The following is a 27,897-nucleotide window of genomic DNA, read 5'->3' on the forward strand; positions in this document are numbered from 1 at the left end:
GGAAAGAGACACAAATAAACTTAAACTAGGTATAAGGATGGGAGAGGTGTTCTGAGGTCCTTTACAGCCCGAATTATTCTATGATCCTAAATCCCTAAAATCCTCATTGTGGAGAAGTTTAGAATTTTCCATCAATTCTGAATTTGAATTGCTCTCTATTTAATGTCTCAGAACCATTTATCTTAAAAACTTTAAAGTTAGTAGATATTATGCACACATTGGCAGACTTCCATTTGTACACAGCAATGTCTAAATAGATCTTGTTTCCATTTATGTTTTCTATATTCCATAGCAACAGTGGTTCTTCTTCTATAACATGAGGAAAGCATAGGGAGAAACAAATTTTGTTTGATCAGTGGTGCTAGGTCCAGCTGGAGAGCTGTAACCAGTGGATTCTCCCAGGGATCAGTGCTGGGTCCAGTCCTGTTCAACACCTTCATCAGTGACATTGATGAGGGGACAGAGTGTCTGCTCAGTAGGTTTGCTGATGACACCAAACTGGGAGGCTTGGCTGATACAGCTGAAGGCTGTGCAGCCATGCAGTGAGACCTGGACAGGCTGGAGAGCTGGGCACAGAGGAACCAAATGAAGTTCAACAAGGACAAGTGCAGAGTCCTGCACCTGGGAAGGAATAATAAACTGCACCACTACAGGTTGGGAGGTGATCTGCTGGAGAGCAGCCCTGTGGAGAGGGAACTGGGAGTCCTGGTGGATAACAAGTTAACTATGGCACAGCAATGTGCCCTTGTGGCCAAGAAGGCCAAAGGGATCTTGGGGTGTATTAAGAAGAGTGTGTCCAGCAGATCAAGGGAGGTTTTCCTTCCCCTCTATTCTGCCCCTGTGAGACCTCATCTTGAATACTGTGTTCAGTTTTGGGCTCCTCAGTTTAAGAGGGACAGGAATCTGTTGGAGAGGGTCCAGCAGAGAGCTACAAGGATGATTAGGGTACTGGAGGGCATGGCTTATGAGGAGAGGCTGAGGGACCTGGGGCTGTTTAGTCTGGAGAAGAGAAGACTGAGGGCTGGTCAGGAGAGGGGGACAGGCTCTTCTCACTTGCTCCCTGCGATAGGACAAGGAGCAATGGGTGTAAGTTGCAGCACAAGAGGTTCCACCTCAACACAAGGGGGAACTTCTTTACTGTCTAAGGGTCACAGAGCACTGGCACAGGCTGCCCAGAGAGGTTGTGGAGTCTCCTCTGGAGACTTTCAAGGCCTGACTGGATGCGTTCCTCTGTGATCTGTGCTAGATTGTGTGGTCCTGCTGTGGCAGGGGGTTGGACTCAATGAGCTCCTTGGGTCGCTTCCAATCCCAATATCCTGTGATCCTTGGATCCATCATATGACACTACTGACATTTCTTAGTACACAGGCTCCTATCTTGGAAATAGGCCTAACCTTGTTCAGGAAATTAAATCTTTCTTTTCAGTATCAATTCACACTGAGTCACAGAACAAGCAAAAAATCGCATCTAGTTCTCATTTAGCTTTAGTTCAGTGATCAACATTAGTCCACTTCAAAAATCTGCCTATCTAAAAGATGTTAATGGGAAGCTTTGATTTGTGTCGGCTCCTCCCTGCATTTTGTTCTGCATTTTGTAGGACACCATTTCCTTGCTGTTTAAATTGTGGGAAGAAGGTAAGCCCAGTTTGCTTCTTTTGACCCCAGCTTGTTTCTCTTCACCCCAGTATGCTTCTTTTGACCCCAGCTTGTTTCTTTTAACCCCCAGGCGGAGCGCGCCCAAGCCGACCCGCGCTTGCGCCCCTTAGTGCCGCGGCAGCATCCCCCCACAGCGGGAGATGCCCACACGGGGCCAGAGGCCTCGGTAGCCGCTCTGCGCCTGCGCCGGCCGCTGGCGATGCCCTGCTCTGTTGTCATCTGTTACCGACCGGGCGCGGTGCATTCGGGGAGTGCAGCGGCCGGCGGTCTCCTTAGGAACGCGGCCCGGGACGGAAGCAGGGAGCGGATCGCCGCGCAGCGCAGGCTGTGTGTGGTGGGTGGGTGCGAGGCCGCGTTGGCACCGTCGCGCTGGTTCCCGGAGCCTCTCGCCGACCTGCCGCGTCTGCCCGAGGGCGCGGCGCTACCTTCTCGCCGCCCTCTAAAAGGCGGGGCCGCACCGGGGCGCATCGCCGCCGGCGCCCGCTGCTTCGGGCTTTGACATAGGAAACCTGCAGATAGGAGCAGTTCGTTTTCGGGCCGCGGTGTCACCCCGCACGCTTTAGGCGAGGCTCCGGCTGAGCGGGAGGCAGCGAGGACCTCCTCCTGCGGGAGGGGAAGCGGCCCCTCGGTGGGACGTGCGGCGCTTCGCCTTGGCCGGAGCTTCCTTGCTAAAGCGCATGTGGTGCAGGATGCAGCTGGCATCAGATGTTACCTTAAGATGTTTATGAACATAGGCAGAGATCTCCGTAGTGTCCTCAGTGGGGGAAATACCACACGGTGAATGCAGAGATATAAGACACTGAAATGTTTGTGAAGAAAGAAGCCCGGGCTTCTTTAATTCTAGTTTTTGAAAGTTACTTGACTCGAAATGCCAAAATTATATGGGGAATGTTGCACACAGAGATAGTTGTGGCTGTGTTGATGTTGTAGCCAGGTGGGGGGTGGCCTCTTCTCCCAGGCAACCAGCAATAGAACAAGGGGACACAGTCTCAAGTTGTGCCAGGGTAGGTATAGGCTGGATATTAGGAAGAAGTTCTTCACAGAGAGAGTGATTTGCCATTGGAATGGGCTGCCCAGGGAGGTGGTGGAGTCACCGTCCCTGGAGGTCTTCAAGAAAAGCCTGGATGAGGCACTTAGTGCCATGGTCTAGTTGATTGGTTAGGGCTGGGTGCTAGGTTGGACTGGATGATCTTGGAGGTCTCTTCTAACCTGGCTGATTCTATGATTCTATGAAAGATGCAGGTAAAGGAAGGAATGTTTGGAGCTGCAGACGAGACTGACAGTTACAGTTTTTCCTAGCTGACAAAATGTAGAATATGAGAGAATGGTCTCAAATCTGAATTAACCTGAGAATGTAAAGATAGCATTCAAAAAAGCAATACCTGTTAGGATGATTTCGTTTTAACAGTACATATCTTGAAGACTGCTTTCATGATTGGTATAAACCCATTACAAAACATATTTGTATGAAGTGGTACCATTTAATATTGTTTGTAGGTGACCCCTGCACTTTTTTTATTACTATGTTTAATTTCAAAGACAGCAATTAAAATCTGAAATAAGAGCTCTTTTGAACTTGTGAACTTTCTTGGTATTTATATTTTACTTTAAAAAAAGGATTTATATAAAATCAGTGAGATAATATTTGGTGTTAAACATTTCACAGAAAAATGATGCAAAATGTACATCTGGCTCCTGAGGCTGATGAAGATGATCTTTATTCTGGCTACAATGATTATAATCCCACGTTTGACACAGAGGTAAAAATACTTGCTGCCTTCCACCTTTCCCATACCTCAGATTTTAACTTCTAAATAAAAGATAAGAACGTATAGGTACAGTAATGCACAAGTGTACTGTTGCTTTGATGTGAATAGGTGAAATTCCACCAAAATCTTTTTGGATAGTTATTTTTTGGGGTGATTTGGTGATTTTCTATTCCAACAAAATACCCATGTATCATCTGATGTATACATGTATAGCTTAAATTATTGGAATTTATGAAGTATGTGGAAGTTATTTTTGTGCATTCAGGCCTTTTCAGCATGGTGTTTCTCAGACAGTGTGCAGGAGCAAGTTTTCAGCCTACTGGCTGATAGGTCATTGCTCTGTTATTGTACTGCATCCAAAGAAGGTAGCAAAAGAGTGAAGACCTACAGGTCTTTGTGTAATTGGTAGAACATCTGGGATGATTTAGGGTAACCCTGCAGACTGCAGCTGGCTTAGTGGAATTGGAACAGCAAGGGAGAACATTTGGTCCTAACCCACCACCCTGCTCCAAGCAGGGCCAGTGTTGCAAGATGGAATTTTGTGTGAAATTCCAGTGCTACATTCATGAGATTTGCAGCATGATCTCAGATACTTGAAATAGCTTTTAATATCTCTCCAGGGATGTGGTGGAGTCGCTGTCCCTGGAGGTGTTCAAGAAAAGACTGGATGGGGCACTTAGTGCCATGGTCTAGTTGACTGGATAGGGCTGGGTGCTAGGTTGGACTGGATGATCTTGGGGGTCGCTTCCAACCTGGTTGATTCTATGATTCATGCCAATACATTATGTTAAAATTTAGAAATAGTGATAGTAGTCAACTTGAACAGAAATTAAGTTTATGCTGTATTTAATTCCTAAAATTCCACTTCCTCAGCTTTTTCATTTTTCTGAGAATAATGACTTTTTACATTTCCTAATATAGAATACACCAAAATATAGATCAACTAATATAATTTGTCAGTATAACCTGACATTCAGTTATCTTCAAGTATTTTTGGGAGTTTTTTTTGTCAACCTCTGTGCTTTTTGTAGTTTTAAGTTTCTGGTATTGTGGCTTTGGGTAGTGTGCTTTCAAAAAGGTTAATATTTTTATTTTGTCTTTTCTAGGATTTAGAAAATGATGTGGCTTTTCAACAGGCAGCAAGAACAAGTCATGGTAGAAGACCTCCTGTAAGTACCTTTTAAAGTGTGTTGCAGTAGTGTAGATATTTTCTAGATCCCTAACTCTGATTGGCACTTGTAGAAACTTGGAAATCCCTTATATGAAAAATAAAGAAAAAAAGGAGCAGAGTAAAATTTCCTTAGAGTTCTTAAGAATAATTAAGATAGAGCAAACAAGGAACTTCAGTTGAAAATGTCTATTCCTGATTGATGAGATGAGATAAAACCATGCCAAAGAGCAAAATTATTTGTTTTGAAAGATCTTTGTTTAATATGCTGCAGATAAAATGCTTCATTGACATGGAATTTAGAAAACACATGTGTTACTATTCTTTTTTTCCTTCATATTCCTGTAATTTACATTAGTTTTTTTAAACTTTTATTTAGCTGTGGCTTAATCTTGTATCTATTTTCAAAACTATGTATATCACCTGCACTTTAGAAGGATATACTGTATGTCAAAGGAAGAGCTGAAGCTATCTGATTAATGCTACTTCTTTGTCAGCATAATCTGGCTCTATGATGAGAATCTTTTCTATAAGAATTAAAGCATTATTTCTATGAACTCACCACAGAAACTATAGAATAAAGAATGATAATAAACATGTCTGGTTATTAATTGGTGGTGGTGGGTGTGTGTTTGGTTTTTTTTTTGTTTGTTTGTTTTTTTGGTGGGTGGGATTTGTGGTTTTTGGTGATTGCTTTGTGGTTTGGTTTTCTCTGTGTTTTTTACTGTTTACTGTTGTTGGTAGTTTTGTTTGTTTGTTTTTCTCCCACCCAGATGACAGCCAAAATTCCTGGTACATCAGCTTCAAGACCTTTAGCTACTGGATTTGGGGTATTTTTTATTCTATTGTGTTCTTAATGAAAGTGAGCTAAAAGTAAATTTATAATTTAATCTTTTGCATAAAGGGATCTTCTAAAGTATTTTTACAGTAAACTACCTGCATTCATTAATTTTAATTTTACAACTCTGCTGTTGATCAAGGCATGGTTACAGATTTTTGTTTTTTCTCACAAACCATTTGCAAATCAACTTGCATACTGCCTAAAGCAGTAGAATACAAGGTATTACCCTGATTGTTTTATTTGCAGGGAGAACTGGATGGGTTGTTATTTGGGCTTGGAAAAGTTTTCTGAAAAGAAAAGGTGAAAATAAGTCTTAAAAAATACAGGCTTCCACATCATATTTAGTTTAATCAGAAAAGAAAGTTGGTTATATTCTTTGGTACACTCTTAACACTTTAACCTGGTTTTCTGTGGAAACAGGTTGTGTGGTAGTGTTATGCCCACTGTCCCCTTATCCCAAGAAATATTCAACCTGTTAGACTATCTCAGTCAAATTTGAAAAGGTAATGCTCTTGGATACAAAAGTCCTCTAATTTTTATGACAAATAAAGAAAGGAGATCACGTTGCTCTTATGCAAGTTAGATAGGTAACGATTTCAAGAACACCTAAATTTGATTATAAGTCATTGAAGTACAACCTTTACTTTGAACCTTCTGTTACCTGCTTTGGATTTATTCCCTTTGAGACTGCCTTTTCTCAACAGTTGTGTTAGTAACGTGCTGTGACAGGAAATAGTGTCTTGTTAAAGGATGCACAAAATGGTATTTCATAAAGATAATAAAGACTGAAGTGTTTATTTACATTTACAGAGCTAGAAATCTCCTACATCCTTTACTTTGCACATATGTCCTTGTTAGTATAGGTTCAGCCATTACAGAAAAAACAACCAAAACAAACCCAACATAAGCCTCTGAGTGAGAATTAGGGAAATACTTTTTCATGGCTGGAAAACTCTTTGATTTTGTCTGCTTGTATTACATACTTGTAGCAATCTTTAGCACTTACTACTACATATTTCACATTTGTTTCTTTGTAACACTACTACACAAGGACTATATACAACATGTCAGCTAATAGAAAAGATATTGACAATTTTAAAGTATATCTGTATATATTGTAAAATATATCTTAATGGAAGTATGACTTGAAATCTACCCCTATATTAATACCTTCTCAGCTGTACTCAGAAGCTTAATGAAGTATTTTGTGTAAATTACTTTTTCAATTCAAAGGTAGTAATTTCAGTAACTGAATAATGGGAAGCACTGCTGCCTCAAATAAATATCTGTATTTTATTATTTTAAAAGGGCTGTCAGAAATATTCAAATACATAAAAAACAGTACTGTGAATTTGTGTTAACTGAAGCCTTCAATGTCTTTAAGTCTGCTGAGTTAACATAGATAGGAATTTTGGTGTGAACTTACACAAGAGTTAGATGAACTCTTGAAATTCAGTACTGGGAAGACTTTATAGATTTCTAATGATTTGCTAGTGTTTTTTTTTTCAAACTATTTACTTGTTTTTTATAGTCAAAGGCAAGTTTAAATTCATCTATGGGAAGACCAACAACAGGAGCTATGCAGGTAAAAGTTTCAATATTTACATTTTATATTGATTTGGAATAATGAAGCTTTCTGATACGTGCAAGCACTTCATTGAAATAATGTAAATCATTACACTGTTTTTATTTGTCTTTTTTTTTAAGGTTGTGGTGAGTATTTTATTTGAGCACAGGATTTGAAGCAATACCAAGGTAGTCTGTTTTAACAGTTATTGTCATGCAATGGAAATTCTTTTTTGTTGAAATAGGGAAGAAAGGCCTCCTGGTTTTCATGTTCTTCTTACGTACTTCTACTCCGCTGCAATTTGCCAATAACTTTCCCACCACCTTCCCTAAGTATATTGACTTAATGTTAGATATATCTATAGCTACTATATTCTTTTGTGCCAGCCCAAGGGGGAAACAGGAATTATTGGGTACTGTCAAGCGTAAGGCTTAAGGGAAGGGTCAGAGGGAAATCACATCACCAACAGTGTAGACACCTCACCAGCCAGGACCTAGTCCCATAATACCTGAGCACAGCAAGTAGGATCTACACAAAAATGCTGGCCATGATCACCTGGAAGTCCAGAATATAAGACAGTGTCATGATGATGATGCAGATACAAGGTCACACCACAAAGTCAGTACATAGGCCTGAGTTGGCACCAGTGGTTACTGGCCAGGTCCATAGTGACAAAGCAAGGCTAACATCACACCAGGTCAGTCCACAGGTTGAAATACAGGTCAAGGGAGTCTGTGGCTGGACATAGCTGTAACTGATGTGGAAAACAGTAGTATTCCAGTAAAGTTCAGGGCGGAGGGGGCTTAAAATAAACTCCTGTTAGGATGTGGGGCTGGAAGCCCCAGTTGAGTCTGGTGAGGGCCATTAAGGTTTATTGGTGCAGTCTGTGTCCTGACAGAGAAGTTTAATAAACTGGCATGGAGTGAGATAAGATATTCTTGTGTTGAGAGACAGTAATAAGTTAGAAATACCAAGAAAAATTTGCTTGTGCCTCTCTTGCTTTAGACACAGGAGAACATTCTGATCCATAGTTTCATATGATTCTCTTTACTGTCAATAAAAAAATTAAAAAACAGGTGAGTGTGAGATTAAGCTAGACACATTACTGATCTCAAGACCAACAATTCTTAAGGATTTTCTGAAAATAACATGTTTGAAATGTAAATATTCCAAATTAGTGTAAAATTTGCACAAAGTAACTGTTCCTTTGTGTCAGTTACAGTTTTCCAATAGTATTTCCCTCTCTACTTTGTACACAGTTATCATAGAACACTAGTTTGGAAGGGACCTCAAGGATCATCTTACCCATCCTTTCTTTGCCACAGCACAGTTTAGACAAGATGGACCAGCACCCTGTCCAGGCAGATCTTACAAGCATCTAGTGTTGAGGAGCCCACCACTGCCCCAGGGAGATTATTCCAGTGGCTGATTGTTCTCATCATGCACAGTTTTCCTCCTGTGTCCAGTTGGAATCTTGCCAGCAGTAGCTTTTACCCATTGGTCCTTACCTTTTCCATGTGACTCCTTATTGAAGGAGAGTCTCCATCTTTTTTGTAACCATCCTTTAAATACTGGAATATGATGATAAAGTCTCACCTAAGCCTTCTTTTCTCAAGGCTGGGCAAACCCATATTAAGTCATGTGAAGTGTTTACTGAGGTGGTAACAACTGCTTTTTGTATTTATAGGTTTTGTAATATGTAACTGATGTCCATACTGTCCACGATCTGATTAGGAAGATTATTTCAATATGTCTTCCTTTTTATTTAAGGATGGAGTTGCTCGACCAATGACAGCAGTGCATGCTGCAGGTTACACTAAGGCATCTGTGAGAGGTACAGTTTGTAGAAATTGTCATCTGCAAGAGGGCGATGTTATTTTACTATTTTCAGTACTCTCTTAATTTTATAGGTTCTTCATTTGATCCTCTTGGCCAAGCAAGAGGTCCTGCTCCACCTCTGGAAATGAAAAATGCAGACAGGTTTGTTCAGATTTGTGGTGAATTATTTCAAAGGTTTAACAGCAAGGAAAAGCCAACTGTGGGTAGAATTTAAAAACATCAAGGCAACTATGAAACCTTGAGGGTTACCAAACTTGGTTCTATGGGATAACACCAGAAACATTTCTGCACATGGTTAGCTGTCTTATCAGAGCTGTTGCACTGACTTTCAGGAACGTCTAATTTCAGTTATTTCTGGTTCTGATGGTAGCTCAGCAAATTCGGTGTGGTTCTTGACACACAAATACTGTGGTAATTATATAGAATTGTGGAGGATTATGTAAGAGTGTGTTAGAGGCAAAGAACACCATGATTTGTGCAGCTCCCTGGGAAGAATTAGGGGGAATTTTATGTGCTATTTTTCCCTGTACACCCTGACCTTTGCACTTGATGTGAAACTAACATTGTAAAAGTTTTGCAGGCTAGTAGAAGTGTTGGGGAGTTCACTGAGAAAAAAGTCAGTGAGCTTTTCAATACAGAAGTTTTATTCTTCAAAGATACCTATATAGGAGTAAGGCATCCTACTGGTTTAACTGAGGAAAAAATCTAGATGATTATCAACTGTTTATTAAAACCTGCATTAACAAGCTATGCTTTACATTTTCTGTGCAAGTAAATGTTTCAGTAATTGCTTTTAATACAATATTTCATTTAATTTGCTGTTTGATTTGAAGGTTTTAACACCTCTCTGTTCAGTCATTACTTGTGAACAAATTTGGTTCATGAAATTTGCATGTCTGTCTTGTTCTTTTAAGAGGATTTATGTTTTCCTAGTTCTCTGTTCTCACAAGTGTCAATGTGATGTCTTTGGGGATTTTCTCTGAGCATAGTTTCCCATTATGTTTTGTTATTCTGGGAAAGCCAGTTAGTTGTGACATGTGAGGTTTATTGAGACTATCAAGTATCAAAGCTTAGTGTTTGTAGTTACATTAATAGTGCTAATGATTTTATTGTTATTTCTATTTTAGTTCAGAAGAGAAGATTAGGCAGTTGGAAAAAAAAGTGAATGAACTGGTTGAAGAAAGCTGCATTGCCAACAGTTGTGGAGACTTGAAATTGGTAGTTTTTCTGGATTTCACTTCACACTTGCTATTATTTCAAATTATTAAAATAATCTTAATTATAATTTTATTATGACTACTCTCATCCAGTGATACCTTGTATTTTAAAAAAATGTATATGTATTTCTTAAGACTTCAGTGTTACAAAAACTCCTTCCTCCATTTGCCTCTTCCAATGGGTCTGATCATTTAGTCATAGTGGCACAGATTTGACAAGTCTAACCTGTGGGCTCTGTGGGAGCAGGGAGCCATTCTTCAATACTAGGCTCCTAATTGTCATTTTTATAGCATTTGATCCTTAGGTGTGTAAGGATCTTGTCTGAGTGACATTCTCTTTCATTGATGTTGTTTGGGTTTTTGGGTAAGGTAATTTTCATCCAGGACTGGTGCTCAACACTAGAGTCAGTTTCATTTAAGCCACCTCTACAGTGTCCTTCCCTGTCAGAGACTGCTTGGTACTATAGCATATGGTAGACACTGTATTAGTTTTGTTGCACCATAAACAAGATGAACTCTTTAATCTTTCAATTTATTCAAACAAGGAGACGCTAAAGTGTCAACATCATAGGACAGTGGCAATAAAACACACCAGGCTTGGATTTCAGCATGCCAAAAGATCCTCTTAACTCTTCTGTCTTTGGACAAGACTTATCTTCTATTCCATATGATTTATTCTGGCCAGCCCCAGATCCTAAACTACTGGAGGCAGAGCAGGCTCAACTGCTAGAATTAATGAGATATGTTGGGTTCTTTAGGAAATAGGCTTTCTTTGTGGTCATCTTTTGCCCTCTCAAGTTAATGGCATCTTATCCATAAGGGGGGGGAAATTAACTAGAACTTTGAGAGGTGATGTTTCTTGCTCAGCCTACAAAATTTTGTAGTCTAGGAGCGTGTTCTGAAGAGGAGTACAAATATGGGTAAAGCATCTTTCTTGGTCTGCTTAAATACTGCTCAATACCTATCTTAGGCTAGATGGCTTTTAATTTGATCGAATTCACATGTTTTGAAGACAAAGAGTGCATGTGAAATACCACCTGTAGATAGATTTTCTAAAAGGGGAGCAAATTTACCAGCATACAGAATTTATCAAGGTGCATGAACAGCATACATTTGCATAACTTGTGTTTGTTTTCTGCCTTTTCTTTCCAACATCTTCTGTACTGTGGAACATGCCAATTTCCATTGGCCTGTATTTACATGTATTTTCTGTAATTAATATAAATAGAATAACCTTCTAGAGTCACCATAATCTAGTCATTATGGAATATAAATATATGTGTGTGTGTGACTATAATTCCATAAAATTACAGAGCTAAGCAGACTTAGACAGCTGTATTTCTGCTTATTGCTGATTAATGCCTTTCAGTAGGTTGTATTGGTATTTTTCAGGCACTGAAATTAATGCCTTTCAGTAGGTTGTATTGCTATTTTTCAGGCACTCAGTTTATCTGTCTGAAGTAAATGGACATGAGTATATTTTTTCATGCTTGTGTTGAATGCATTTTTGTCATCTTGCATTCTTAAGATTTAAAGCACTGCTGAATTGTAGTATTTTATTTAAGGCTCTGGAGAAAGCAAAAGAGGCTGGAAGAAAGGAAAGACTATTGGTGAGACAACGTGAACAAATTGCAACTCCAGAAAACATCAACTTAGACCTCACTTACTCTGTAAGTGCTTAGAAATCGAGTCAGTCATCAGCAAGTTTGCAGATGACACTAAGCTGGGGGCAGATGTGGCTGGGTTGGAGGGCAGAAGGGCTCTGCAGCGGGACCTTGACCGCCTGGACAGATGGGCAGAGTCCAATGGGATGGGGTTCAATAGCTCCAAGTGCAGGGTGCTGCACTTTGGCCACAGCAACCCCATGCAGAGATACAGGCTGGGGTCGGAGTGGCTGGAGAGCAGCCAGACAGAGAGGGATCTGGGGGTGCTGATTGATACCCACCTGAACATGAGCCAGCAGTGTGCCCAGGTGGCCAAGAGAGCCAGTGGCATCCTGGCCTGCATCAGGAATGGTGTGGTCAGAAGGAGCAGGGAGGTCATTCTGCCCCTGTACTCTGCACTGGTTAGACCTCACCTTGAGTACTGTGTTCAGTTCTGGGCCCCCCAGTTTAGGAAGGACATTGAGATGCTTGAGCATGTCCAGAGAAGGGCGACGAGGCTGGTGAGAGGCCTTGAGCACAGCCCTACGAGGAGAGGCTGAGGGAGCTGGGATTGTTTAGCCTGGAGAAGAGAAGGCTCAGGGGTGACCTTATTGCTGCCTACAACTACCTGAGGGGTGGTTGTGGCCAGGGGGAGGTTGCTCTCTTCTCTCAGGTGGCCAGCACCAGAACGAGAGGACACAGCCTCAAGCTTCGTCAGGGGAGATTTAGGCTGGAGGTGAGGAGAAAGTTCGTCACTGAGAGAGTCATTGGACACTGGAATGGGCTGCCCGAGGAGGTGGTGGAGTCGCCGTCCCTGGGGCTGTTCAAGGCAGAATTGGACGTGGCACTTGGTGCCATGGTCTAGCCTTGAGCCTTGTGCTAAAGGGTTGGACTTGATGATCTGTGAGGTCTCTTCCAATCCTGATGATACTGTGATACTGTGAAATCTTCAGTGAATGAAAGGTGCTGTTTACAAAACTGCTAAAGAGACTTTTCAGTGTTTGATGAGTGTGTTGTAGTGCTCCTAGCAATGTACCAGATCAGCTAAGGACTACATTTAAGGGCGGAAGGGAGTTTATGAAGATAAAGTGAGTAACTTCTGCAAGTTAAACAACACTGGGTTGCAAAGGTCCACTTACATCGTGAAATCTATTAGCTCACAATTTCAAGTACCATAGAAACCACATAGTCACATTATGTGAAGACAGATGCCAATGGTAACCTCTTCCAGTTATCTGGTCCCATGCAGAACTTGCATATCAAATATGACAGGTGTAAACCCTGTCCTTCAGAAATAGTCTAGAACACATACCATGCTGAGAGAAGAAAACTGGAGAGATCACACAACCTTCTAACTTCAACCATGAAGTGATGGAGAATGCATTACAGGAAATAGAATATAGGGTTGTTTCTAAATACTGTATCTTAAAGCAGGCTTGCAGATTTACATTCTAGTGTTCAAATTAATAGTTATTTTGGTTTAATTTATTTTTTGAATAAAGGATACAATGTACTTTATATAAAAATATTTTAGGGTATTTAAAGTTGTACTCCAGGTAGTGCTATAGAGAAAATTATTGTCAATGAATACATTGAATTAGGCAGACCTAGTAATTTATTTTATGGTGAAAGTCAGAATAAAGCTGGGGAAGAAGTGTGCAGGTGCTTTAGCTGACACTAAAATAAGTTCTATTTTGAAACATCAGTTTGAAAAATCCACAGATAGAAGGACCATTTTTCACATGTTAGGACTCACAAATTACAGTTTCTGAAAATTATCTTGTGTGAGTGTTTTTTAATAGCCTTGCAGTGTAACATTGTAACATTGTTTTTACCTATGGCTAAGGCCCTTTTAATGTCATTTTTAGTGGTAGTTATTTAAGTACAAAACCAGAAGAATTACCTAGAATGAATGGATTTGAAACTTCTTTCCTCTATGTCAGTTTACAAAACCAGAGGAATATTAAAGATGGGAAGCTTAAAACTGGTAAAAACAGTGCTTCTGAGGTAAAATCAATTTGAATTATATTGTTACTCTTGAAAGGCCAACATATTGTCTTGTACCTATAATTCCTTTTTTTCTATAGGTTCTTTTCAATCTGGCCAGTCAGTATGCTGCTAATGAAATGTATGCTGAAGCATTGAATACTTACCAAGTTATAGTGAAGAATAAGATGTTTAGCAATGGAGGTAGGTTGCATTCAAGGTTGATTAAAATTGGTAATGAAGCATTCAAAATGAGGACTTCATGTGCACGGTGTTGACTCTGAGATCACACCCTCATGTCTGCCAGAGTGAATGGCAGATTTGCATGATCTCTGAATGTATAATTTAATGTGGCTTGGCTTTCCAACTGATGAGTCTTTTTCTTTCTATAGGCTAAAAGATGAATTTTCTCATGTGGCACAGACTTTGCTCTAATGCTATTTTTTTTCACATTTGACTCATCTTTGCTCTTCTGGAAGCTTCTTTGTAGTATTTTGCACGTCTTTGAGACTCCTGCAATGCACTTTTCTCAAAAATAATCTCTACCTCATCCCTCAATTCACAATAAAAATCAGAATACATCTTAACATTGTAGTTCTTTTCTAGGTTTCATTACTACTTCATCTCCTTCTGGGTGAAAATTCACAGAAGGTTGTTCTGTGCAGTGCTTCTTTAAAGGGATACTATTGCCATATAACAAAGACATTCATTAGGTTGTTACACTATCACTTTGAAACAAAAAAATGGTGTAACTGTACTTTGGAAGGCTGTGACTGGCTGACTTCTTTTGCTAGGCAGACTGAAGGTGAATATGGGAAATATATATTTAAAACAACGGAACTATTCCAAAGCTATCAAATTCTACCGTATGGCTCTAGACCAGATTCCTAGTGTCCACAAAGAGATGAGGTAAGTTTCTACTAGTAGGCATTGGTCTGAAATGCAAGTTTTGGAGCTAGTATGATTTGGTAGTTAAAAATGTAACCTAATCTTGATTTCTTTACTTAGGATTAAAATAATGCAAAATATCGGCGTGGCATTTATTAAAACTGGCCAATATATTGATGCATGTTCTTCATTTGAACACATAATGAGCATGTCCCCAAACCTGAAGGCAGGCTTCAACTTGATCCTATGTTATTTTGCTGTTGGAAACAGTGAGCAAATGAAAAAAGCCTTCCAAAATCTGATTGCAGTTCCCTTGGAAGTGGATTATGACGATAAGTACATTTCCCCAAACGTAAGTTTGAAAAAAATTAACTCATCTGTGTTTAAACAAAATAAACTGTGTCTGTGTATTGTAAATGAGGAGAAAGGAGGAGAGATATTGAATGCTTGGATTGCACTGAATATGCAAACTGATGTCTTTATGTGTAAAATGACTTTTGTTAGAAATCTAACAGTAAGCATAATTAACATAGTTGAATTAATTGAAGACTATGTAAGGTCATTGATTGGAAGAGAAGCTTTAAACTATAGAAGCTCTTTCTTAGTATAGGCAAGCTATAGTTTTAACAGTGACTCCAAGCTCAGCATTTTGTCATGAAGAGGTAAGAGAAAAGATCAGAAAGTTTCCTTCTGGTCTTTATTGTGTAAATATGTGATCTCTCCCCAGTAAATCAGGAAGGAATGTCTACCCAGCATAGCTGCATTAGTTCTTTTAGATCTAACAGAAATGTGTGATGGAAGCTACAAGGTAATCCTTGTGGTTTATTTTAAGGAGAAATTGTTGCACAAGTCAGCTGCTGAATGTCACTGCAGTTCAGTAAATGCTTAAGCATGCTCTTATTTTTAAGTATGTGAATATTCTCACTGTGATTTTCAGCCTTCCTACTCTGACATACATGACATTAGGGTTATTAATGGGTGCAGTTAATGTGAGCTATGGCCACATATACCTGCAGAAAAACAGGGTTAAAGTGGTCGTAATGCCAAATTTCAGGTGTTGTGGTTAGAAAACTACTTAAAACCAAGGCTAATTTTTTTGAATTGTGAAAAGTAACTGACATTATATAAACTATGTAATTTGCATCAATTTTATGTTCACAGTGATATTGTGTATAAAATAATTAATGTGGGCTGGCATAATTTGCATTTGTTTTGCTTCTCTCCAGGATGATCCACATACAAATCTACTAATCGAAGCCATTAAAAATGACAGCTTAAGACAAATAGAACGTGAGAGGTAATGGTGGATTCTGTTCTTTCTTGACTGTAGTGCCATGAATTTTAGCTTCTGAAACTATCAGTCTTCTTCCATGTCTACATCTCTTATCACGGAAGTGTCCCCAGTTCTTATGGAGACTTGTTCTTGGAAGAACTGGTTGTATCACTCAGTTTAATATACTGCACTAAAGTAGAATTTCTATCCCCAATGCTATAGGTTTCAGTGCTTACAGTTTGCAGCATTGGATGGCTTTAAAAATATAACTGCATTGTGCAATGAAAGGGAAACAGAAAAGATGGAGAGCTTTATCAAAGTACAGGGCAGGGGCAGTGAGAGGAGACTGGTTGGATTGAATTGTAAATTTGTCAGTGCAGAAAGAAACAAGAACAAGGTTTGGTTCTTCTTTCTCTACATATTTTTTGAAATGGTGATGTGTTTATGTATTGGGTTTTTGTGTTGTGTGTATTTGTTTGTTTCCTTAGGAAATCCATGGCAGAGGAATACATCATGACAGCTGCCAAACTTATTGCGCCTGTGATTGAGACATCTTTTGCAGTGGGCTATGACTGGTAAGAGTCAAATATGTTTTCTTTTTGTCTAAGCTGTACACCAGTCTGCCGTGCTGGTTATGAAACCAGATTCACAAACATAAACAGCTTGGGAAACACAGTTTGATGCTTGTCTCAAACATAGTGTCCAGGCTATCTTCAGTTTGCATCCATGGCCAGGAGGAGATTGCTCTCTTCTCTCAGGTGGCCAGCACCAGAATGAGAGGACACAGCCTCAAGCTTCATCAGGGGAAATTTAGGCTTGAGGTGAGGAGGAAGTTCTTCACTGAGAGTCACTGGCTATTGGAATGGGCTGCCCGGGGAGGTGGTGGAGTCGCCGTCCCTGGGGCTGTTCAAGGCAAGATTGGACATGGCACTTGGTGCCATGGTCTAGCCTTGATCTCTGTGATAAAGGGTTGGACTTGATGATCTATGAGGTCTCTTCCAACCTTGATGCTACTGTGATACTGTGAAAACAAAACAAAACATTGGAGTCTACTTTTTAAAACTTTTCTTTAATCTTTGAAACTCACCTGTTTGTTTTACCTTTGAAAGTGTCCTGTATTAGGACAAAAAGAGCTTTTTTAACTGCAGTTGAATTTGAAAATTCAGTTTGAAAATTTGAGAACTTCTAAAAGTCTTGATAGACAAATGCTATATAGAAGGCAATATTTGCTGCTCTTTATTTTAAGTTTGAAGATTTACTCCAAACAATCATTATATAAAAGTCTGGGATCTGAATACTATGACAAAAGGTGTATAAACTTAATATTTATAAATTTAATCCACTGTTTCTTAGCCATTTACACAACTGTACCCAGCAGTAGGCTGCTGAATACAGTTCACCATTTTGACTTTTGTGTTCACTTTATTTTTTCATTTCCAGCTTAGCTTTTTGTGGCATTTTCTACAGCAGAATACCTTTCTCTTTAAAAGAAAATAATATAGACACATTTCGTATAAGGACAGTAAAAAACTTATTTGTATGACTTTTAAAGATGCATTTTTAAGCAGGTTTTAGTTGTTTAAGGAAGGACTTATTTTGCTATTTTTGTTACATTTAATAAAGTTATTGGAAAGTAATGTGTACAAGCAAATGTTGTGTATCTGCAGCTGCAACATTGCTAACAGGTATGCATTTTTGGAGGTGAAGGAAGTTTGATGATTTGATGGCAGAAGGACATCTCCTTTAGTTTGTTGTTTGATTTTTCTTCTTTTTTCTGCTTTGGATTATTTTCAAATTTTGCAGATCCTATGATTATTATTTCATAAACTGCTTTATTAGGAAATTATTTCTCATGCAGACACATTCAGTCTGCTAGAGTCCACAAGGTGGTGTTTCATGGTTTAATAATCACTATCATCCGTTCAGAACTTAATCAGTATGTCTTATGAAAACTAGGTTGCTGCTTCATAATTTATTAGCTTAAATTGGTAGTTTTGATCAAGAAAATTGGAAATGATTGTACTTGTCATGAAGCAATACACCATCATCTCTTCCTGGCTAATTAAATTCTAGTGAGATGTGTGGGATAGTGTTTATCAGGACAGATTTACTCTGTTCAGCGTTCTAGGCTGAGGAATTCAAGCCCAGTGAAGAAGTTTAACCAGCAGTTTGGGCTTGGTTTTCCAAATACAACACTTTGTTATGAATCTTCTTCAAGTGTTAGATGTGCTTTTAATCAGATTGATTTCATTTACAGAAACAAAGTGGGGACAAATAATACTCAGATTTTATAACTTAATTAAAATGTGACATAACCTGGCATTATTCTGTCATACTGCATAAGGACCAATTGGGTAGATCTGATTGCATTTTATGGTTAAAAGTAATTTGCAGTAACAGTTGAAAGGTGGGTTTTTTTTTTTACTTCTATTGTAGATGCCTCTGCAGAAATTACTATTTTTTTCCAATATATTTTTTCCTACAACATAGAAAACATTTGTGCACTGTGTATAGAGACTGCCTATGTGCCGACTCAATTGTAGCAGCAGGCAGTCTGTCAACAAAAATGTAATTTAACAAATTAACCAACTATTAGAAGAAAAGGACATTTCACCACTTAAAAAAAATCCCAACACAAAACAAACAAATAGAAGAGATCAAAGAAGCAACCCACAAAGTTGTAATTTATTGTGCTTAATTCAAGACAGTTTGAGAGAACAATGTATGTGTACAAGAAATACTTTGCTTCAACCCATAGGCAATATTAAAGTACACCACATCAAACCCTGGAAGATGGTGCCTGTGAATGAACATATGACCCTTCTGCTGTGTTCTGTTGTGCCCTTGTTTTGCAGAAGTCCCTAAGCCAAAAGTAATGGGGGCACAACCAGAAAGAGGTTTATTACTGTGAATTGGACACAATCTACAGTCTCTGTCTTTGTGCACTGAGCTGGTGTATGTATTTGGTAGCATATGCAACTGGAGATCACATTTGATAGAACATACCCGAAGAAAGTGGTTTGAAAAATTATCTTGGTCAATATCTTGCATCATGTATCACTAAGTGATGGAAAATAAAGTGGTATTTAGGCAGATGACTGAAAAAAAAATAAGAGCAGAGATAGTATTATTAAAGTAGACTGTGGGAATAAAATCTAATCTTTTTTCAGATGTTTGTAACCAAAGTGCTCTTTGCCTCTGTAAAGAAAGAATAGCTAAGAACAACTCATTTTGGAAAGCCAGTTGGCTGCAAAAATATATAACTTAAAGTGGCATTTGAACAGATGCATTTTGTTTATTGCTTGCTTCCTGTTGCAGGTGTGTTGAAGCAGTAAAAGCTTCCCATTATGTAGAGTTAGCCAATGACCTGGAAATAAATAAAGCCATTACTTATCTGAGGCAGCAGGATTTTAACCAGGTATAGTAACTTTTCACATTACTACTTTTTAATACTGTGTTGGTAAAGATACCTTTCTTAGCCACAGCACAGTTTTCAGGAAGAGAAAGACTGATTTATGCAAATATGCTACTTTGAGGCTAGCTGAAATATTTTAGTGAGAGAAATTAGATTACAGGCTGTGGAAAGGAAACAATGGTTTTGTCTACTTTACTCATAGGCTTGCTGAGAAGTATAAAAACAAGAACACAAAACAGATAGTACAGTTGCAGTGGCTCTCTGTTGCAACTGGTGCCTGTACTTTTCTCCCTAATATGCTTTCTAACTCCCCTGGCTGATCCTCCAGACTCACTTTGTGCATAAGGCAAACTCTGGGATAAGGTAGAGGGGTGGAAAGGAGGTGGAAGGATGGTTGGGAGCCCCTCCTGGGGACTCTGGTCTCTGGGAGGAGTGTTGTGTTTCTGTATTACCTTTAACTTCTTTATTTCTGTATATGGCTGTATATATTGTAAATACCTGCTTGTGTATTGTGCTAAGTTCTAAATATATAAAGCTTCATTCCTTAATTTCCAGCTGGATGAGTCTAGTCTGGATGATTCCATAACGGGGAGGGTGCAGGTAACACCCAAACCGTCACAGCAAATGTAATTATTGTATTAATGCTGCTCAGTAAAATGACACTGACAAGAGATGAGCTTTATTCTAAATGAAATTTGTGGCATTAAAGTTACAGTGAAGGAAGTTCATGTCAAAATTTAAGACTCCTAAATTCACTGGATGCCCAAGCTGTCATTACAGTTAATGTAACTGTAGTCAGTACAGTCAACAGAACCTAGAAAGCACATTGCTAATTAAAGAGGAGAGATTTTCAGTTGTATGAGCTGAATCTTCCTTTGAGGATGACCATAGAATCAAAATATGCATTTCATGTGTATCTTTATTGTTTAGGTTGTGGTATTCTTACTGTTCCATATGTACTACAGCATTTCCTGAAAGACTGTAATCTGACCTTGACCTTTTGTCAACCCTCCTATCCTTTCATTGAAATATTAACTGGAATTAATTCAGCATCTGCTCAGAAGCTTGGACAGTTATGCATCTGTTGTAAAAGATTGGCCCATTGCAGGAACAGAGGGGTAGGATGAATCACCTTTAAAGAAAAGATACTACTTCAACTAAGCCACAGTGTATGTTAGCAAATGAGGAAGGTCATAGGAAAAATACAGTACTTCCAAGTAAATGTATAGCTCCCTGCTTAAAATTCATTAACTGGCAGAAGATCAGAAGATAGGTCTGCCTTTGTTATTTTTGCAGTTTTTATCATGCATATTATTATGTGTTCCCTTTTCTTGGGCTGCATCAGAAGAAGTGTGGCCAGCAGGTTGAGCGAGGTGGTTCTCCCCCTCTACTCCACTCTGGTGAGACTCCATCTGGAGTACTGCATCCAGTTCTTGAGCCTCTGTTGCAAGAGGGATGTGGACATGCTGGAGCATGTCCAGAGAAGGGCCACAAGGATGATCAGAGGGCTGGAGCACCTCTGCTATGAGGAGAGACTGAGGGAGTTGGGGCTGTTCAGTCTGGAGGAGTCTCTGAGGTGACCTTAATATGGCCTTTCGGTATCTGAAGGTGGCCTACAAAAAAGCTGGGGAGGGACTTTCTAGGCTATCAGGAAGTGACAGGACCAGGGGGAATGGAGCAAAGCTGGAGATGGGTAGGTTCAGGCTGGATGTGAGGAGGAAGTTGTTCAGCATGAGAGTGGTGAGAGCCTGGAATGGGTTGCCCAGGGAGGTGGTTGAGGCCCCATCCCTGGAAGTGTTTAAGGCCAGGCTGGATGGGGCTCTGTCCAGCCTGATATAGGGTAGGGTGTCCCTGCCCATGGCCGGTGGGTTGGAACTAGATGATCCTTGTGGTCCCTTCCAGCCCTGATTGATTCTGTGATTCTATGATTCTATGATTGTATTTTAAAATCTATGTGTGAAGTAACTGCTGGCTATGTGGAAGTTATGTACTTTTATGTAAGTAAGGTTGCTTTCTGCAGCTGGCCATCCTGTCACTAGTTATGCAGATTTCTGCCAATTAGTTTTATGGTGAACTTCATGTTAAAAGTTATCACCAGTCTCTTATTAGTAAGTACAACAGGCTGTTAACTGGATCTTTCCTTTTCTATGCATGTAAATGGCCAATGTAGGTATATACCACAACTTAGCACGTTCAACTTTTTTGGTATTGCCAAAATGAATGTGCAGGTTTCTTATATTGTTTTCTTTTAGGACAAATGTTTTGGTGGGGTTTTTTTTCTTGCACATAACCAAATTTTTATAGGTTATGGGACACAACTATATAAGGTTATATTATAATATTAGAAAATTTGTTAATATAAAATGTAATCCTTTTATATAAGGGTTTTGTCAAAACTGTCACATGAACTTTGATGGTGAAAAACATCTTGTTTCAAAATGTAAGCAGTTGGTAAACAGCTTCCTCTGAACAAAAAGAAGTTCAGATATCTCATAGGATTTGCTCAATTTCCTTCCAGTGTGGTCTGTTTAGTACATTCAATGGTAGGAGTGCTGAATAAAGATGGAATATGGCAGCCTCTGGCTTTACATAAGTGGCTAGAAATACATTATAGAGTGTAAAATTACAGCTGAGGTCCTTTACCTTCCCATAGCTTGGAGGGATGCATGCAAATTCACTTGTTTAACCTTATCCCACTTTTCCTTGTCATATTCAAACTCTTGTGGTTCCTTCTCTGTCCTCTCCTCCCCTTCCCTGTAAAACAAGGGGACACAGTCTCAGGTTGTGCTGGAAGAAGTATAGAGAGTGATTTGCCATTGGAATGGGCTGCCCAGAGAGGTGGTGGAGTCACCGTCCCTGGAGGTGTTCAAGAAAAGCCTGGATGAGGCACTTAGTCTAGTTGACTGGGTAGGGTGATAGGTTGGAGTGGATGATCTTGGAGGTCTCTTCCAACCTGGTTGATTCTATGATTCTGTTATTATCCTTTATACATCAGGTCTGACCAATAGCTTTCTGAGATCAGCAAGCAGTTTGAGAGTTTGGAAATTTTGGCCAAGTCTAGTAGCTTTATTGATAGCTTTTGAAGAATGAAAGTGTTACAAGTAGGTAAACAGTGATATGATCTCAAGAATTTACTATTTTGATGGTATTTTCCTGCCATTTCCAGTACCTAGTATATATATTAAATTAAACAAACAAAACAAATCAGTTCTCAGAGGTAAAATGATATACAGAGATTGTTGATGATGTTTCTGTGGAGTACTCCAATGGATGGAGAGGCAAGAGTGTTGGAAGTTAGGAGTAAGTGGAGAAGATTCCCTTCTTATTTTGATTATGTGATGGAAGACCTTTAGCCTGTGCTGGAACTACTTAATAGTAGGGTGGGACTGCAAAACAGTGATTGAAGATCGAGAGAATTTTTTTCCCTAATAAAAGTGCAGCTGCCACTTACTCATCCTGTCTGTTTTTCATATACTTAGTAACTCACCACCTGCTCAGCACACCTTTGGCTGAAGAATTTCGGCTCGAGGTGAGGAGAAAGTTCTTCACTGAGAGAGTCATTGGGCACTGGAATGGGCTGCCTGGGGGGGTGGTGGAGTCGTCGTCCCTGGGGCAGTTCAAGGCAAGGTTGGATGTGGCACTTGGTGCCATGGTCTAACCTTGGGCACTGTGGTAAAGGGTTGGACTTGATGATCTGTGAGGTCTCTTCCAACCTTGGTGATACTGTGATACTGTGAACAAGAATGGAAACTTTTAAAAATACTCAGTTTGAAGGCTTTATTGTGTTTTGAAAAAAGGAGCTGTAATAGATTTCTACTGTAACTATAATGGGCTTAACTATATGCTCATCATCATGAGTGTGTTACTGTCAAACAGTCCTAGCAGCAACGATAAAAGCATGATGAAAATGAGCATAATATGCCAAGATGATATTTTATTAGCAAGGGGTTTTGTGTATTTGGTATTCAGAATGTTTTCTTAATTTAAAAACAAAGTTCTGCAGGTTACCCATGCAGCTCCTTCACATCTCTGGCAGATTCTACTTGAGTAAGACAAGCTACTTTCAAGTTTAACTTCTATAAGCAAATAATTTACATATATTGGAGACATGTCACAAAGAATATTTTGGACACTCAGTGTTTTCATTGTTGAAAACAATGGAGAGGAGGAGGCTCAGGGGTGACCTTATTGCTGTCTACAACTACCTGAGGGGTGGTTGTGGCCAGGAGGAGGTTGCTCTCTTCTCTCAGGTGGCCAGTGCCAGAACGAGAGGACACAGCCTCAAGCTACACCAGGGGAAATTTAGGCTCGAGGTGAGGAGAAAGTTCTTCACTGAGAGAGTCATTGGATACTGGAATGGGAGGTGGTGGAGTCGCCATCCCTGGAGCTGTTCAAGGCAAGATTGGACGTGGCACTTGGTGCCATGGTCTAGCCTTGAGCTCTGTGGTAAAGGGTTGGACTTGATGATCTGTGAGGTTTCTTCCAACCTTGATGATACCGTGATACTGTGATAATGTAATCTAAGTAATTGTTATTGTTTGGATTAAAAAGAAGCTATTTAGAAATACATAACTTTAGCTGATGATACAGTGAGAGCATTTCTACTTTGAGAGGACAAAAGGATTGATATGGATTTTGGTCCTAGGGCTCATAATTGCTGAAACAATTTACCAATAAGTGAATAGAGTTCAGAATCTTAGTAACTTTCCATTATATGTGAAAAAGAGACTACTTCCACTCTAATCTTTTATCATCAAAAGTGCCACTTTGTAGTAAAAGTAAAGGTAAGCAAATCAGCTACAATGGGAAATTGCTTTTCATAAAGTGACTTCAAACTATATAGCTCTACATTCACTAGAAGTAACTCTGTGTAAGAGTAGAACACCTCAAATATAGTAGTGTTACATCTGTAAATATTTGGGACCATTTACCTTTTCAGAGAAAGTCACAACTATGTGTATAAGTTTAAAATTATCATAGTGGGAGTTTTATATTTCAGAGAGCACTAAAATCTTGAGACTAACTTTTGAGGTGTTCTTCTTGATTGAGTAGTGCAACACTTTGGGACCATTCCCTTTTCAAAGAATGTCACAAATATGTAAAAAAGTTTAATATTGCCATGGTTGGAGCCTTATATTTCAGAGACCACTAAAATCTAGAGCCTGATTTTTTAAAGGAGGCTTTTTTGAAGGGAGACCTAACAGTGGCCTTCTAGTACCTGAAGGGAACCTACGAGAAGGATGGAGCAGGACTGTTTATAAAGGCCCATGGTGATAGTACAAGGGGCAATGGGTTCAAGCTGGAGGAGAGCAAATTTAGGTTGGATATTAGGAATAGGATCTTTACTGTGGGAATGGTGAAACACTGCAACAGGTTTCCCAAGGAGGTGATTGGTGCTCCATCCCCGGAGATACTCAAAGTGAGGCTCAGCAGGGCCCCTGCTGACTGCATGAGGAGGTGGGTTGGACTAGATGACCCTTGCAGGTGCCCTCCAACCCAAACCATTCCGTGATTCTAAATGCTCTTTGATTCAAATTGGTGTACTTCTTTAAATAACTTCTGTTATTAGGACACTAGTATGGGCTCTAGTAGTTCATGGTTCTTGTGTGGAAAATAGTTGACTAAATCAATGAACTATATCTGGCTGTATCTATTTTGTCATTTTACAGGTCATTAGCACAGACATGGGTTTTTTTGGTAAAGTAATTGTAAAAACACTATATATGACAGTCAGTTAAAACTTGTGTCCTTTATGTTTGCTTTGGCATTCCACATACGGTATCAAATGTTCACTTTATGTAAACAACAGCTTATAGCTTTTATGTAAAGAAAGAAGGAAACTTTTGAATTCATGTGTTTATGGCTAAATTGGGATTGCCACATCTGTGTTGTAAGAGGTGATAGAACTTGGCTGACTCATACTCTGTAACAGTTTGTGTAGTTAATATAAATATTTAGTGTAAAGAAGACATTTTCTTATCATTTGTAACTGTAGACTAAATTATTACCACATAGTGGAAAAAAATCTGCCTTTTATTTCAGTTTCTTTGATAGGTTATTAGCTGTACATTGATTACTTTTTGTCAATAAAGTCTTTATTTTGAAACGCATGAAATTTAGTTTTAATGTAGAAGTTGTGGGAGGGTTTTTGTTTGTTTCTTTGGCTTCAGTCTTCACCTTTGAGTACTTCCTAAACATAGACAGGTGGTGTCTTCTTCATTGTCTTTCAAATACTGGAATTGTCTGCCCAGAGAAGTGGTGGGGTCACCATCCTTGGAGAAGTTGAAACGGCATATGGACCTGGCACTTAGGGACATGGTTTAGTGTTGACCCTTCAGTACTGGATCAAAATTTGGACTAGATGATCTTTGAGATCTCTTCCAACCAGATATATGATGTGAGTGTGTGAGTCTTAACTGCACAAAACAATTGCAAGTTGAAATCAAATCCAATCCAACACTGTGTTGCATATTTTTTTTTGTATTTAGATTTTTTTAGATATTTTTAACAAGAGTTTTCTTGTAAATCCTTTTGTGTTCACTTAAAGAACTAGAAAAACAGGGATGAGAATTTAAATTAGTTGACTAGATTAAAAACAACTATTGTTAATTTGCCTAGGATTATCAGATAATTGTGTAGGCATATTTAATCTAAATTTTGAAGGAGTGATAAATAGTATTGGAATCTTGTGACCAAGAGTGGTATATGTACAATAGAGATAAACTTCTATGTGTACATGCTACAAGTGTCTGTTACAAGCTCCAGTAATTATCTTATAGTGAGCATACAAGTTAATAATTTTAGCTGATTTTAACTGTCAAGTTTATCAATGCTTTCTGAATGTCAAAGTAAGTGGAAAGTAAGTTGTTTTTAAATTACTTCTAGGCACTGGAGACCTTAAAGATGTTTGAAAAGAGGGATAGCAGAGTAAAGAGTGCAGCTGCAACAAACCTTTCCTTCCTCTATTATTTGGTAAGTGTTTGCTTCACCTAAGCCAGTTAAGAATTAGTTTATTTAGCAAACTTGTATCCTTGCAGCAATTTTTGTGTGTTTTTGAAAAATCTCTGTAAACAACAAGAAGCTGCATATTAGAGGAGTTGTCTTGGAACACTCATTCTTGGCTGCAGTTGAAGTTGGGAGCATGCCTTTTGTATCCTGTTGCTGAGAGGAAGTGAAATTGAGCCCTAAGCCATGAAAGTATCCTTGCAGCGTGATCTGTGCAGAAGCTAAGCAGCTGCATTTAAAACTCAGGTCCTGAAGACCCTGGCTGAACTTCAGGAACAAATGAAGTATGTAGTCTAGGTGGATGGGTTTGTTTATGAAGCTTGTTTGGTATGGGGATTTATTTTTGTTTTTTAAAGAAATAATACAGCACAGGAAACTTTGAGACTGCATGAAACAAAATGGCAAAACATGTCTAAAGTGTTAAATTCTCTGAAAGAGAATTTTTGGGGCTGAAGATTGTATTATTTTTCTTCATCCTCAATCTCTTGGAATTTCACTGTTCTGACTTTAAGAAGCCACAGCTGCAGGAAAATTAGCTGACAAATGACTAATACGATGTTTGTTTTGTTCGTGTAGGAGAATGAATTGGCACAAGCAACCAACTATGCAGACTTAGCTGTAAATTCTGATAGGTACAATCCAGCAGCTCTAACTAACAAAGGAAATACTGTTTTTGCAAATGGAGACTATGAAAAAGCAGCTGAGTTTTATAAGGAAGCTCTAAGGAACGATTCCTCATGCACTGAAGCACTTTATAATCTTGGTAAGCGAAGGGTGCTTTTGTGATCTAGGTTTTGCCTAAAAGCAATACCAGTGTTTCTGAGAATGTGGCTTTCAAATTGTATTGTATTGAAAGATATACTAATTACTACCACTTTATTCAGTAATTGATGTTATAATAAGGTATTAATTTGTACTTCCTATCTGTTCTGAAAACAAACCAATCAGCCAAACTTAACAGCATTAACTAGTAATTGCAGATGATGAGGTAGGTCACTTTGAAGTTAAAAACTTCTACTAGCTACTAAAAAGTACCAGCTTTAACATTATTAAACCATCAGAGTAATTACTGTCTAAGAGCTCTCTCTTTCCCTCATCCACCTTGTTCAAAATGTGAGATTATGTTATGTTCTTGGCCTTTGATTAGGTTCATGTTCCTTGTGTTTATCATTTTGGTTAAGTCATGCTCACTGGTAAGAATTAGAAGCATGGCTCTCACAAATAGTCTGTCAGTGTCAAGGCCTCTGAGTACCATGTTCCTATTTAATTTTTCTTGATTATTCTGTCAGTATGCTGAAGTATTCTTTTTCTCATCACATTAATACTGTAACTTTTTTTTTTCAGGTTTAACATACAAGAAGTTAAACAGAATAGATGAAGCTTTGGATTGTTTTCAGAAACTCCATGCAATCCTTCGAGATAGTGCCCAAGTTATTCACCAGATAGCACAAATGTATCTTTTTCTGGGTTGTGATAAGGGATGGTGTTGTTAGTAAGATAATTTAATATTAAGTATGTGTTTCAGTCATGACTCAATGACTTTGAAGTTACTGCAGCGGCCGTTATAATTGGGATGATTATGTATAGAGTCACTCTGATGTTCATGGAAAAGAGAACAGAACTTAACAATT

At 38.9% G+C, this 27,897-nt stretch overlaps 1 protein-coding gene across 4 annotated transcripts in view; it reads left to right on the forward strand.

Annotated features, from left to right (window-relative positions):
* Positions 1–1,886: 1,886 nt before the first annotated feature.
* IFT88 (intraflagellar transport 88) overlaps positions 1,887–27,897 on the forward strand; it is a 52,778-nt gene continuing 26,767 nt past the window's right edge. The window contains exons 1-18 of one of the 4 annotated variants that reach the window (XM_064171654.1): positions 1,887–1,989; positions 3,322–3,415; positions 4,531–4,593; positions 5,366–5,422; positions 6,965–7,018; positions 8,771–8,834; positions 8,911–8,980; positions 9,967–10,057; positions 11,622–11,726; positions 13,787–13,889; positions 14,480–14,594; positions 14,694–14,925; positions 15,800–15,870; positions 16,335–16,421; positions 19,165–19,264; positions 26,147–26,233; positions 26,843–27,029; positions 27,611–27,719. In XM_064171654.1, the coding sequence (XP_064027724.1) occupies positions 3,326–3,415; positions 4,531–4,593; positions 5,366–5,422; positions 6,965–7,018; positions 8,771–8,834; positions 8,911–8,980; positions 9,967–10,057; positions 11,622–11,726; positions 13,787–13,889; positions 14,480–14,594; positions 14,694–14,925; positions 15,800–15,870; positions 16,335–16,421; positions 19,165–19,264; positions 26,147–26,233; positions 26,843–27,029; positions 27,611–27,719 (1,685 nt within the window). In that variant the 5' untranslated portion in view covers positions 1,887–1,989; positions 3,322–3,325. Of the gene's footprint in view, positions 1,994–3,321; positions 3,416–4,530; positions 4,594–5,365; positions 5,423–6,964; positions 7,019–8,770; positions 8,835–8,910; positions 8,981–9,966; positions 10,058–11,621; positions 11,727–13,786; positions 13,890–14,479; positions 14,595–14,693; positions 14,926–15,799; positions 15,871–16,334; positions 16,422–19,164; positions 19,265–26,146; positions 26,234–26,842; positions 27,030–27,610; positions 27,720–27,897 lie in introns of all 4 variants that reach the window. The other 3 variants (XM_064171623.1, XM_064171634.1, XM_064171644.1) reach the window with 3 other exon arrangements.

The sequence above is a fragment of the Pogoniulus pusillus genome, chromosome 3, assembly GCF_015220805.1.
Source record: "Pogoniulus pusillus isolate bPogPus1 chromosome 3, bPogPus1.pri, whole genome shotgun sequence".
NCBI classification, from domain to species: Eukaryota; Metazoa; Chordata; class Aves; order Piciformes; family Lybiidae; genus Pogoniulus; species Pogoniulus pusillus.